Source organism: Leptidea sinapis, chromosome 27 (genome assembly GCF_905404315.1).
Source record: "Leptidea sinapis chromosome 27, ilLepSina1.1, whole genome shotgun sequence".
Classification (NCBI taxonomy): domain Eukaryota; kingdom Metazoa; phylum Arthropoda; class Insecta; order Lepidoptera; family Pieridae; genus Leptidea; species Leptidea sinapis.
Window position 1 is genome coordinate 2,508,488 of NC_066291.1, and position 13,792 is coordinate 2,522,279.

The 13,792-nt window shown below is 34.4% G+C and overlaps 1 protein-coding gene across 3 annotated transcripts in view; it reads right to left on the reverse strand.

Annotated features, from left to right (window-relative positions):
• Positions 1-1,130: 1,130 nt before the first annotated feature.
• Positions 1,131-13,792, reverse strand: part of LOC126972762 (zinc finger protein 665) — a 29,175-nt gene continuing 16,513 nt past the window's right edge. For all 3 annotated transcript variants that reach the window (XM_050819790.1, XM_050819791.1, XM_050819789.1), the window contains exons 13-16: positions 13,213-13,333; positions 11,173-11,340; positions 10,279-10,415; positions 1,131-9,426 (exon numbers count right to left, since the gene is read on the reverse strand). In XM_050819790.1, coding sequence (XP_050675747.1) covers positions 9,303-9,426; positions 10,279-10,415; positions 11,173-11,340; positions 13,213-13,333 — 550 coding nt within the window. In that variant the 3' untranslated portion in view covers positions 1,131-9,302. The remainder of the gene's footprint in view (positions 9,427-10,278; positions 10,416-11,172; positions 11,341-13,212; positions 13,334-13,792) is intronic.

Genomic DNA, 13,792 nt, shown 5'->3' on the forward strand with positions numbered 1-13,792 from the left:
TAAGTAATATATTTATTTATTTAATATTTATTATAAGTCTTCTGTAACGATCAAGCTCAGCATCGAGTCATAATGCTGTCGATCATACCATGTACTTAAGAGATTTAAACACCTTCACAAAATCTGTATCTTGTTACAACTGTGTTTGAATAGGCTTTTCAGAAACATTGAAATATCGGTAAAATCATGAGCAGTCACTCAAACCATTTTGTGTGTTGGTAATAAGCACCCGCTTCTCCGCGAGTAGTCCCACATTATAGCTCTACAAAGCGGAGGTTCGGCCACATATATATATATCGGAGTATATTGCTGTCATCTTTGGTCTGGCGCAACCCAGTATCAGCTTGAAACATTGACCGCGTGCAACGCAGAGCTGCTCGAATTGTCGATGAGCCAGTGCTCTGTCAACGGCTGGATCACTCGGCGTTGCGTAGAGATGTCGCTTCATTTTGTGTATTCTACCGCATTTATCACGGGGAGTGTTCCGAAGAGCTGTTTCACCTGATTCCTGCCGCCAAATTCCACCACGACAAGCCACAAATTAGGATATCATTCGCACCATCTGGATGTGTGGCGTTCCTCCACAGTGAGGTTCTCAAGGAACTCGAAGCGGTGAACGGATGAAACGGTTAAATATGATTGTATAATCATAGTGACGGCGCGGCTGTTACACCCACATTACCCATCTAGCCTTTTTTACCTATTCCGTGAAAATACCGCTGCGAAGTTGATTGAATGTGAAATGAGAAACGAATCTGTCTCACACTATTTTTATTTTAATGAAAATAAGGGACGAGACGAGCAGGACCTTCAGCTGATAGTAATTAATGCCCCCTGCCCATTACAATGCAATGCCGCTTAGGATACTTGTAAACCCCAAAAATTCTGAGCGGCACTACAACTGTGCTCATCACCTTGAAACATAAGATGTTAAGTCTCATTTGCTCAGTAATTTCACTAGCTACGGCGCCCTTCACACCTAAACACAATAATGCTTACACATTACTGCTTCACGGCAAAAATGTGTGAAAAATGCTGTGCAAAGGAGTCTCCCACTGGTATCCCAATAGCAGTAAAACTTTCTAAAGTGGTTCTTAGCAGTACAATTGAGCAGATAATAAAAAAATACACCATCTTCAATTATGTATAATTTCCATTTAATATAAAAAATTATGAATATCAACTATGTTTATAATATTTACAGTGTAAGTAAATGGCAAACAACTATAATTTTCATCACATCGTCTCCGACACGGCTCGCGACATATAATTGTTTCACAAACATAATATATTAATTACTAAACATAATACTGTCTTTGGGTTTAAACAGTTTTCACGTTGATTTGAAGGTCGGAAGCACTCTTTTTAAATTTTAACGTCAACGCATACCGAATTGAGATGAAGTTAAGATTCTGAAGTTAATTAAGATGCTTTCTGTTATACGGACCATAGACTAAGAAAACATCTTAAGCAACATGTTCACACCCAGCTCATGAAACAAACAGGTTTGTCCCAAAATACCAAGTATAGTACGTTTACGGGTTTTTTTTGATTACATAGTAAAACCTCAGATTATTTATACGTCCAGATAGACTGTGACCGCTGTGAAAAGTAATAAACCTGGCATGTTTTCATCGGTTGCCTAGCAGCAAGAGGCTCCATCTAGACGTATAAATTATCATAGAGAAAAACTTATCATCACAACTTTTTATTGTTGTACACAATTAATAATTCAGTTATTTTTGGCAATAAACTATCTTTAGGTATCTTCCACGGCATACTATGGACCACACACAGTAAACAACTACTAACAAAACCAGCAATGGTCTCCTTACTTGTCTCGCCACACACACACTAGTTTCTCTTTCGTACATTATATTTCCTTAGCCAACAATAAAATTGTGGACTGCTTTAATTCCTTTATTAAAATTAAAATATTTAATCAGCCTAAGTTTTTCCCAATTTAGGGAAATGATATCTTTAAGCTTAAATCATTTATACGTCTAGATAGATTATGATAGCTGTGAAAACGTCGAAAAAAATTGAGATTAGAACTAATGTTCAATTTACATACTTCAAAAGGAACAGACCCTCGGTAGATGTTTAAATCTAGAAATATCGCAAGATGTTGGTAGTTAATTGGTAAGTGAAGCACTTTCTATCTATATTTAAAATCTTCAGATATGACAACAGTTACATTAAAACAATATTAGTACAGTACCCACTTCTGATAGTAGTAGTAGAAGCTAAGTCTATATATAGATGGCGCCACATGTGGTTTAGAGTCTGCGTATCAAGTCACCTGATGGCGTTAATCCCACAGTACCAAACGTATTGTTACGTATAGATCAATCTTTTAGCAAATCACGCCCCCGATTCGGAAATAAATATAAAATCAAACAAATAAAAGCACTAATGTTCTAATCTCATTTTTTTTCGACACATTAGTGTCATCCAAATCGCGAGTGTAAGACGTAGTTTAACCTAGTCTGTACCGGTTTATCGTATCATCTAAAGGATTAACTGATTGGCCTAGAAAAACTAATTTGTCCTAAAATCGGGTTTGGCCGGTAACATATTATACAATAGTACAGTATTCATATTATTACATTATAAGTACAGTAATATTATTAAATATAAGTAATAATCCTGGCCTGTTGTTATCGGTTGTTTAACAGCAAGGAACTCCATCTAGACGTATAAATTATCTAAGTTCAGAACTATATAACAATATGTGGGATCACCATATTTTGTGCAATAGACCATTAGTATTACTGCCAGCGTCAAACTCACATAATATACAACATTACACAGACTAGATTTGTATGAAATCTAAAGAAAATATAATAATAATTTAAAGTTTTTATGATTCAATTGTTTTTGCAATTAAATTAATAATGTTTGGAATATAAGCATTCAATGCATCCGATAAATATTAAAATGTTAACATCAGTTGGCACAAGATTTTTGAACCACGATAAAGCAATTTCTTCAAGAGACTATGTTTTCTCATCTCATAATAATCTGCCCACTAGAACAATAAATTAAAACCAGTAATAACTTTTGTTGAAAAACATATTCACAACATGAATATCACCCATGTAATATAAGAGTATAGAAAATAAAATTAAAATATAACAGTACCTTTAACTGGATTATTCAACAGTGTCATAAATAAATTCAGATCTAAACAATATACATTGCACAACGCATTCTGCCACTGCACTGCTTGAACAACGGTAGTGTGTACTTCTGAAGCTTATTTTAAAAAAGCATCTATAAAAATAACGCCTATAATATAGCCGCCTCGCGTTTGTACAGTGATATAACCTTTCATATTATCGCCTGCGTGGTGTCAGCAAGCAGTCATTAGCTATCAAAGTGTACTTTGATTGGTTCGTCACAATGACGACACAAAGATGGCAGTCTGTCCCAATCTTATCGCGGAGACTATATAGTGCGCGGGTTGCGTACATACACGTGTACGCCCGCCTGTTTATATATATTATGGCGATCGCTTCGAATATGAGAGATTGATATCAATTAATAAAAACATTAATATTTTATATTAGGTTAGTGCATTTATGAGGGGGAAGACAAAAACGGCACATATTTCAAAAGGAACAGACCCTCGGTAGATGTTTAAATCTAGAAATATCGCAAGATGTTGGTAGTTAATTGGTAAGTGAAGCACTTTCTATCTATATTTAAAAATCTTCATATATGACAACAGTTACATTAAAACAATATTAGTACAGTACCCACTTCTGATAGTAATAGTAGAAGCTAAGTCTATATATAGATGGCGCCACATGTGGTTTAGAGTCTGCGTATCGAGTCACCTGATGGCGTTAATCCCACTGTACCAAACGTATTGTTACGTATAGATCAATCGTTTAGCAAATCACAACCCCGATTCGGAAATAAATATAAAATTAAACAAATAAAAGCATCTTTAGCAGACTTCTAACTAAAAGCATTAGAAATACCATATTAAGTGTATGTACATAATATGTACGCACGCACCATCACTTTTATTTTATAAATGCATGCATGCAGCGTAAGAATTAAAACTATTTTGAATACAAACCTCTGTAGTACTCTGAGGTCTTGGTTAGTAACTGAATATTTTGAATATAGATATCAATTCACACTATACTATAGGGCGAATATATACCGAATCACTTCAGTGCTGCTAAATTAAGTAAATGCGCGGTGCATCGGTAAAAGTCACTCGCGTATTTATTTATTTTTCAGAAATACGCCGTACGACCTATAATATCAAAAATTTGGGCTAAAGAGTTGAGTAGTAAAAAAACCGACACAATCGAAGCGACCTCCGAATTACAATAAAAACCTTAGAATACCCATATGTGCGTACATTTACATACAAATACGCTCTCAGAGTTCACGCTTCATCATTACCTTTTACACTTGATACAAATCGCTACGCTAACTATTATGTATGATATGTACAATAGAAATGACTTAATACTATGCATAGTAAATCTTAACAGCTTAATACAATTTACACGGATACTTCTTTTTACATTCGATAGCTGAATGCTCTAAATTTTAGAACATCCCGTATATTACAAGCTATATGCATTACTAATCCCGTCTATAATCTACAAAGTACATCTAACTTAAGTGACCCATAGAACTCCATGCCTCAATTGATGAAAACAACGACGTTCTATACACATATAAGGACATATCATTCGCAGTCTGCTAGCGGAACGGCAAAAATGTGCTTAAGGCTGGGGACCAAACCAACGGCCTTGAGGAATCGAGCGGAGCTAGGTTACCTCTCTCGCATAAGATCGAAATAGTTTTAATTCAGAATTAGAAGCATTTTTAATTTATTACAAACATAATACAATTTTTTCAAGATTGAATGATTAGCTCCAACTGTAAAAGTTAGGGGTAGTTTGGTGATGTTTTTTTCGCACTGTCTATAAAATTAGAAAATTTTCATCTCATATTGTGTAGATATATAATTATTTTTCGTAAAAATATAAGCTTTATATAAACCGTCAAGATATGGTTTCAATTATGCGCTATTTTGACAATTTCTTGAGATAGTGGCCTTAAAGACAATGTAAGCACACTCCTTAGTCATGTGTCAACTGTCACTGTCCGAATCGAGTTCCAAATTCAACATACGTAACCTGAACAGATTAATGTTTTACATTGCTGCTTATTGAACAAGAATATTTTAAACAACTAGAGTAAATGAGGCAATGTATAATAGATATAGCAGTCGAAGCTCATTAAGGTGTAATTTGTGACATGTCCCATATTTCGGCGGTTTTTATACGACGTGATTTGTCTATGTGTGTAGAAAGTCATTGGATGAAAATGCTAGTTTCACGATGAATTGACATACAATCAGACTCTTCCGAGTTCTTATTTCTTTCCTGTTTTATTTCACTGCGTTTTGGTACACGAATGAAACAACAAAAGTAAAAATAGTACTGCAGTTGCAAATAGAATACAAATGTTACTATCGAATTATATACCGAATGATATATCGAATTATTATCGAATAACAAAAAAATTAAATAATATTTTACTATCGGCCTTTATATAAATGTAGTGAATATATTAGTACACAGTATAGAAGTACAGATATTGCCAATGCCGTAGTAAGTATGTATGACGCTCAAAGACGATTTTTTTAAGAAAATGAGAAAGAACGGCCATTTTCTTAAAGGTGTTTTTGCTATTTAGGCTGTGTATTCGTTGTATATTTGTTGCGTACAAGAATCAACTACGGAAAAATTCAATTGAAAAAATTCTTGTTCATCACGTAATGTTTTCTGCTTTGTTACTAAATTTAAAAAAAAAACTTTGGTCATTCCGAAAATAGTTTGGCAATAAGCATTATTATATTATATAGGCTTATGAGATCGTGAGCTGTGTAATATGAGATGAGAGAGACCAGAGACATTTAGATAAAAACAATTAAAAAAATCTCTTTTTTTTTCAATATTTTATAAAGATCGCTTTGACACACCGTTTCATCGCAACCAAATGTGTGAAACGTAAATTATTTGTTGGGCGACTAATATTTCTCAACCAAAATTGAACCACGTTATCAAATTAAATCAAATAAAAACTATTTTATTTCGTAGGTAAATTATATAACACTTGAAATATGTATTTTTTTCATACAGCTCGTTCGGAAGGCTCTTAGAGAAGAAGGAGCAATAAACTCTAAGGTTGCTCTTTTCAAAATCATTCGTATTACAGGTTCATATTTTCAAATAAAAATTTTACAAATCATTTCAATTACAATATATGCAAAGTGATGCAACAAAATACACAAAACTTCAATTAATGAATGCCTTACATGGGTAGGTACATGGGTAGGTACAAAACAGTAGATGCATCACTCCACACATACCGTAAATAAAATAAAGGCATTATGCGAGCATTTTATCAACACGGTGTTCTAGGTTTCAATATTTCTTGTTGAATTTTGTTAGAAACTCTGTATATATACGTTTTTATACGAGCTGGAGCTAATCTCGAACTCTATCCCCCTTACTCATAATGGTCCGCTAACTTAAAACAGTTGCTAAGACGTGTTTTTTCTCATTCTAACTTAGGACAATAGAAGAAGACAGAACGAGAATTAGCAATGCTTTAAGTTAGCAGACTATTATGAATAAGTAAGGGGTATATCTCTTCTCTTATTTTTACATTTCACTATTGTCTTACAATATCTTACATGTTATGAACCAGTTAATTGGCAGTGTTTGTATGAATTATAACACTATCATTTTAAATATATTACATCCTATAATATTAGGCCCACATTTATACGAAAACTATATACGTGCCGAAGTACAACTAAATTCGCAAACGATAGATTTCAGTTTAAATTGTTATTTTCAAACAAATGATACAGTATTTTAGAAATTTCAAAAAATCTCGAAGAGAATGATTTTTATTATGGAAACTTAAGACCAGACTGGCTTAAAATGATATATCTAAAGAATACACTATAGAATGAGTATGATTGAGACATAGACAGACTAATCAAGGACCACAAGTTCTCCAATATGTTTCAGTCCTTCATCACACCTGTCCACATTCCATGATTCCAGATTCTCAGTGGCCATCACCATTACAGCCTCATTCAATAACACATTCAATGACAATGTCTTCATCAATCTTTGATAACATAAACAATTTGTTATTTTTAAAGTGATAACCCTCACTTCTGGGATTAATTATGCAAATTAAATTTGTAACCAAAATTTATGAACGATGCGGGACTCGAACCCGGTACCTTTCGGGTTCCGTCCGAGCGCTCTTTCCAACTGAACCAACCGTTCCAGTACTTATGGGTCGTAAATTTTGGTATATCTTATTCAACTCTCAGGTTGTGGCGCCATCTATGGGATCTACTTTACAGTTGACGCCAGCCTGTCAACCCCAATAATTGCATATTAGGAAATTGACTTGAGATGATACTGAGAGTTGAATAAGATGTACCAAAATTTACGACCCTTAAATACTGTTGGTTCAGTTGGTAGGAGCGCTCGGACGGAACCCGAGAGGTCGCAGGTGTGAGTCCCGCATCATTCATAAATTTTTGGTTAAAAATTTAACTTGTATAACATTTGATAACCTACCATCTGTCAATAACTGGAAGTCTATGTGTGTGACCTATCACATATTTAAAGTATTATATCAACTGTATTTTACACTATACAATTATATTTATACACATTTACAACCAAGAAATATTCACTAACAAACACATCACTTTAACATATTATAATATTTTACATTTATCATACATCATACCTGTTATGTAATAAATTTTTATGCCTTTCGTTTTTAATAAAAAAAATAGTAACTGTTGCCGCTTGGGTGTTTTTTTTCTTTATGTACGATTTTGTTAATATATATGTATGTTTCAAGTTGTTCAAGAATATAGGAACATTAATAGAAATCTCACTCAATTTCTGCTTATTTTGACCTTTTCACAAAATGTGATAAATATAATTTGGTTTGGGGTTCAAATAAATATTTGAACTTCAAACATAACAGTTGATGATAAACATTGAACAAACTGTTGCCATCTATGCAACACAGATATTTTTACAATATGAAATAGATTTTTTCATGATTCATCAAATTCAGTATAATTTTCATTTATTATTGATATGCTTGACAAATCTAGCGCTTATATTCTAACAAGTTTTTGGAAAACTGTGACTTATTAACATTAATCCTTGGTGTTAATTTATTAACAACCTTAAAATGTGGCAATAGTTTCTATATTATTATATGATTTAAATACATACTTCATACGTGAATAAACGCTAAAATGTATACCATCTAGGTAAAAAAATTAGACATGTCAGTTTTGGTAAGAGCACCAAAACTTGTATTTACCATGTCTCAGTCTCACCATTAACAAATTTTCTTGCGTAAAACAGTTATTGTGTCTTAAAATACTACTCACACTGCGAAATTCTACTCTCCAAATGTTGTCATTCTTATTGAGTATAAATTCAGCAAGTTTTGCCTTGTCAACCAATTCGACACGCGTTTCGCCTCTACACGAGGCATCCTCAAATCAAATCAAAATCAAAAATATTTCTATTTCATAGGTAAGTCATATTACACTTGAAATATGTCATTTTTTTCATACAGCTCGATTGGAAGGCAGCTTTCCTCAGAGAAGAATGAGCAAGAAACTCTAATTAGGCTCTTTTCAAAACAGATTAGGTTTCACAAGTTCTTATTTTTAATGCAATTTACAACAATCATTTCAATTACAATAAAAATACTCAAACGTCAAAAACAGAAAGGCTTACACGAGTAAGTCAAAAACAAAAGTAAATTAATAATTATAAACACAAGAGTTATTGAGTACATATACATACGTAGATGCATCAATTCACATATACCGTAAATAAATAAAGGCATTATGTGAGCATTTTATTAAATAAAATATGTAATAACTTTACCTTTAAGGTAATTAAATAAAGGATATAAAACATAAAGGAAGTAAAAAAAACCTGAAGCAGACCTCCCAGTAACAACATCATCCAGCCACCACAAATATTCTCAGAAGATGTTGACTCGCCAAAGACACAACTTAGCTGAATTTATACTCAATAAAAATGACAACATTTGGATAGTTATGGACTTACATTATAACGCCTTATCATTACACTTTTCTAGAAATTCTAGTGTCCATGATATGCCAACTCACACACTAACTTATAGGTCACTCAATGTCTCCGTCGTGTGGTGTTGGCAGTTCTGTCCCCGTCTCAGTCAAGTTGCTGCACTTGTACAACACCGGAGTTGTTCTGAGGTATCGCGATTTCGTACTTGATGAGGCCGCCTCCTCGCCCAGTTGCGACCACTAGGCCGCCTACTTCTTTAACATCATCGCTGTAAACATAAGTAATATGTAGATCAACATAAGACTTAATCTGTGTTATTTACTAATTACAAACAAGTTGAATACTGTTTTAAAAAAAAAGTTCTATTACAAATCTGTGTTTCTGTTGTTTAGCGTTCAACAATCTTTAGACATTGCTTATATTTATGCCGAAGCTTGTCGAAGGTATGTAAAGAAAATTATTAATTAGTTTACAGTGAAATTTAGCAGCAGGATTTCGATCCAACATAATATCTTCGAGTGTCAACTCGTCGTGATGAAGGCGGTGACACAATGAAGTGACGTCACTTTCATATTTACTTCCGAATTATTCAATTTACTTTAGTGGATTTACAATTTACCAGTGTAATTATTGTGTAATTTACAACCTCCTTTGCAAAGGATGCCGGCTAGATTATGGGTACCACAACGGTGTCTATTTCTGCAGTGAAGCAGTACTGTGAAAGCATTATTATTTTTCGGTCTGATGGGCGCCGTAGCCAGTGAAATTACTCCTCAAATGAGACATCTTATGTCTCAAGGTATGCACTGCAATGTAATAGTCAGGGCGTATCAATTACCGTCAGCTTAACGTGTTTATTTTAGTTACCTAATAGTTCACATTTGTAGAACAGGACACATACTTTACGAAAAATTACTATCCAAATTAAATTCAGTGCAGCAAACTCATCTACTCATCTTACCTCAGAATTCTTATATTTAATTTAAATTTTTAGTTTATAATTTGTTTGAAGCTTTACAATCTATTTTTTTTTTCTTATTTCATAGTGTTATGGTGGTTTGTTATCAATTAATTTTATTCTCTATTAGAAAATAAGAGTAAATATTGAAACCAGTCTTACTAGTCTAACTTTTCCCGTTTGGTGATGTGGTGCAGCGGTTTCCCATCTCTGGAGACTATGTGCAGCTGTGAGGGTAGCAGCCTCCGCGAGCCCACCATTATCTGGTTGCCTATCACCTGCCCAGACCGATTCGTCACCTGTATTGTAATAAAATTATAACAAATAAGTGAAAATAAGTTTCTGAAATGGAGGAAAGAGTTGTGGTATTACAGGTGTACAGGTCTCATCCTAACCAGTTTGTTTGTTAACCCTCACATCAGGGATTATCGATCGTGTCACGCATCATCCATGAATCCATGAAAAATAAATTTGTATAGATCTCGACCTAGTTTTGGATCAGCGTGTCTCTTAAAAGTCTCGGGGACCCAGTGTTCTGTAAACGGCTGAATCACCTGGCGTTGCGTAGAGACATCATTCATTTCATTGTGTCTTCTACCGCATTTATCACGGGGAGTGTTTCGATGAGCTGTTTCACCTGATTCCTGCTGCCGAATTCCACCTTCGCAAACCTTCGCGAAACGCCACAAGTTAATATATCATCCCCACCATCTGGATGTGTTGCGGTATTCCACAGTGCGATTTTCAAGGAGCTTTCTTCCACGTACTACAAAGCCATGAACTTCCTTGTGCGATGTTTCCGGGACGATACAATATGGGTACCTTCAAAAAAGCACGTACACCTTCCTTAAGGGCCGGCAACGCTCCTGCGATTCCTCCTTCCCTGTGTTGCAAGAGAATGTGGGCGGCGATGATCAATTAACACCAGGTGACCCGTACGCTCGTTTGTCCTCCTTTTCCGTAATAAAGTGTTTTTAGATAGTAACTATTTAGTTGATAGGCTAAGAAAAACAAAATTAATCGAAATATACTCTAAGAATTAAGGTACGTATTCACCACTTGTATATGTGGTTGCTGGTCGTCCATTTCAAGCGTCTGTTGCTGCACGTGTTGCTGGACCTGTTGCTGCTGCACTTGTTGCTGAACCTGCTGCGCCGCTTGCTGGGCCGCCTGTTGCTGCGCTTGTTGCTGCGCCTGTTGCTGGGCTACTTGCTGTGATTGTGACTGTAATTATATATATATTATTTATTTAGACCTTTTTTAACATCTGTACAATTGATGCGTATAAAATTTAAATAAAATAAAAAACTGTTTCTGTAAAGACCAACCACTGTCACGTTACTGACACATCATCACTAACACCACGGTGGCGGAACCAATCGCCGCTACCAATCAAAATATATACAGCTCTTTAGGGAGTTACCCACCTGGTAACCGTTTGGTTGGGCAACCAATTTGATGACGCGTCTGTATAGTATCTAGTTTGGTAGCTTACGGTCCCAGTGAAATAAAACCCAAAACAAAAATTAGTGTTCAGGCAATTTCAAATATAAATAACATAATGTAACTATAAATTTCTCCTTCACTTTGACGCTCTATAATAGTTAGATGAACATGATATCTTCTCAGACTTTTATTACGTAGTATGTATACCGGGTGTAATCGTTAGGTTTCAATAACTTTATTCTCATTAAGACCTATTGTCACTTACATGAGAAATTAATATTTTACAAATTAAAGTAGGTACTTAACAACAATGATTATGGTGGGTACAGAATGCAATTCAATGTTAGGCAAACAGATAAGACATAAAACAACCTACATATGTTATTGAAACATTTCATAATTATTGAGTATGTGCCTTTGAAGGCTCGCTTTAAAAGAAGTCAATGTTTTGGCATTTCTTATTACTGAGGGCAGGTTGTTATATATCTGAACTCCCTCAAGGGTTATTGTCTGTTTTCCATAATTACTTCTCACCATTGGCAGCTCAATCGTTAAGTGTGCACAGGCGATAATTCGGTAACTATTACAGATGTCAAAAAAACTTTAAACGGATATCGAAAGTACTTCACCTACTGAGCAAAATGACAATAATAACTTTTTAAAAATAAAACGAGAAATATGCAAAAATTTTACATTAAACACACCCAATACTAATAATATGTGATAGTTTTACTTTCCTTACTTTAAGTGGAATAATACCTAATCATTTTATAATTATGTATGATATGGTATTGATGAATTTCAAGTAAGTTCACGTGTAGATTTATTATCTTACCACTTCAAATTAATAATAAACCTTTAGAGCTCGTCATTGTATTGCAGAACGAGGACGTCACTTCGAACATCTGCTTTGAATACGGAATTTTGTACTTACTAAGAAATAAAATGTATGGGAGTGTTAAATGTAAAATTTTTGGATATTTCTCATTTTATTTAAAAAAAGTTATTATTGTCATTTTACTCATTAGGTAAAGTGCTTTGGATATCAATTAAAATGTTTACTTATATAATCTGTAATAGTTACGGAATAATCGCTTGTGCACACTTAACGATTACACACGGTATTTTATAGGGGTTAAAAATGGATTCTTTTTTTTTTGGCAATTGTACAATAAATATTGCTTTCAGCTGCGTTTTGGATGAGGACAGCAAGAGATAGATCTTTGTGGAGAAAACTTGGGGAGGCACATGTTGAAAAGCAAAACAATCTAGGAACTGGTATCTAATATAGTAAATTATTACATAACTTGTACTTTCATATAATCAAATTAAAATAGTAGATTTACGATTACAAATGTAACTGCACATATTTATAGATTGTAAATAAAGGCTTTTTTATTATTATTATAATAAATATTGCTTTCAGCTGAGCACTAAACGCAATATGGTCAGCGCGTATGATACGCGCTACGCTCGAACTACGTCAGCGCCTTAAATATAGATTTTTGATATACTTATGTAAAAATCTATGACTGAAATCAACAATCGACTCGATAGCTCACTAGACAACACCAGAGGAAGCACAAAAATATTAAATAGTATTAAGTTACTAACTAGTATAAGATGAAAGAATACGAAAGTAATTCTTACGTTTCTGGAGGGAAGGTCCATATGCTGCCGCTGGTGCAACATCAGATGGTTCTTCTGATAGAAAGCCTTGCCACAGTTGTCACACACATGCGTCCGTAATGTACAACTACCCTCCGGATTTCTATCAAAAACAAACATTATCAAGTTTCACACCTGCGAATTAAGACACATGTAAATAAATGAATTCGGAAAACCGATTTTGAATCAGCAAGATCGAAACGGGGGTACCATTGTGAGAGTCGAAGGGTCTACCTATTGCGTTAGTGACACAACGACGAAAAAACGTAAATAATGATCGAATTTTTTTTCTCAGCTGCGGGTCCCATCTGCATAATTTCACATGAAGCTCAAAAGAGTATTAATGCCGAGTGGTATTCTACCATTTGTTCACCCAGGGTGTTAAAAAGAGTTCGCGAAAGATGACCAGAAATCTGCGTTCTCCTACATCATGACAACGCTTCTTCACAGACGGCCAAAAAAACTAAGTCATTTTTCGCTTGCGAAAAAGTACAACTCGTCACCCATCTTGCACATAGCCCCGACCTAGCACCCTGTGATTTCTGTATTTTCCCCAAAATCA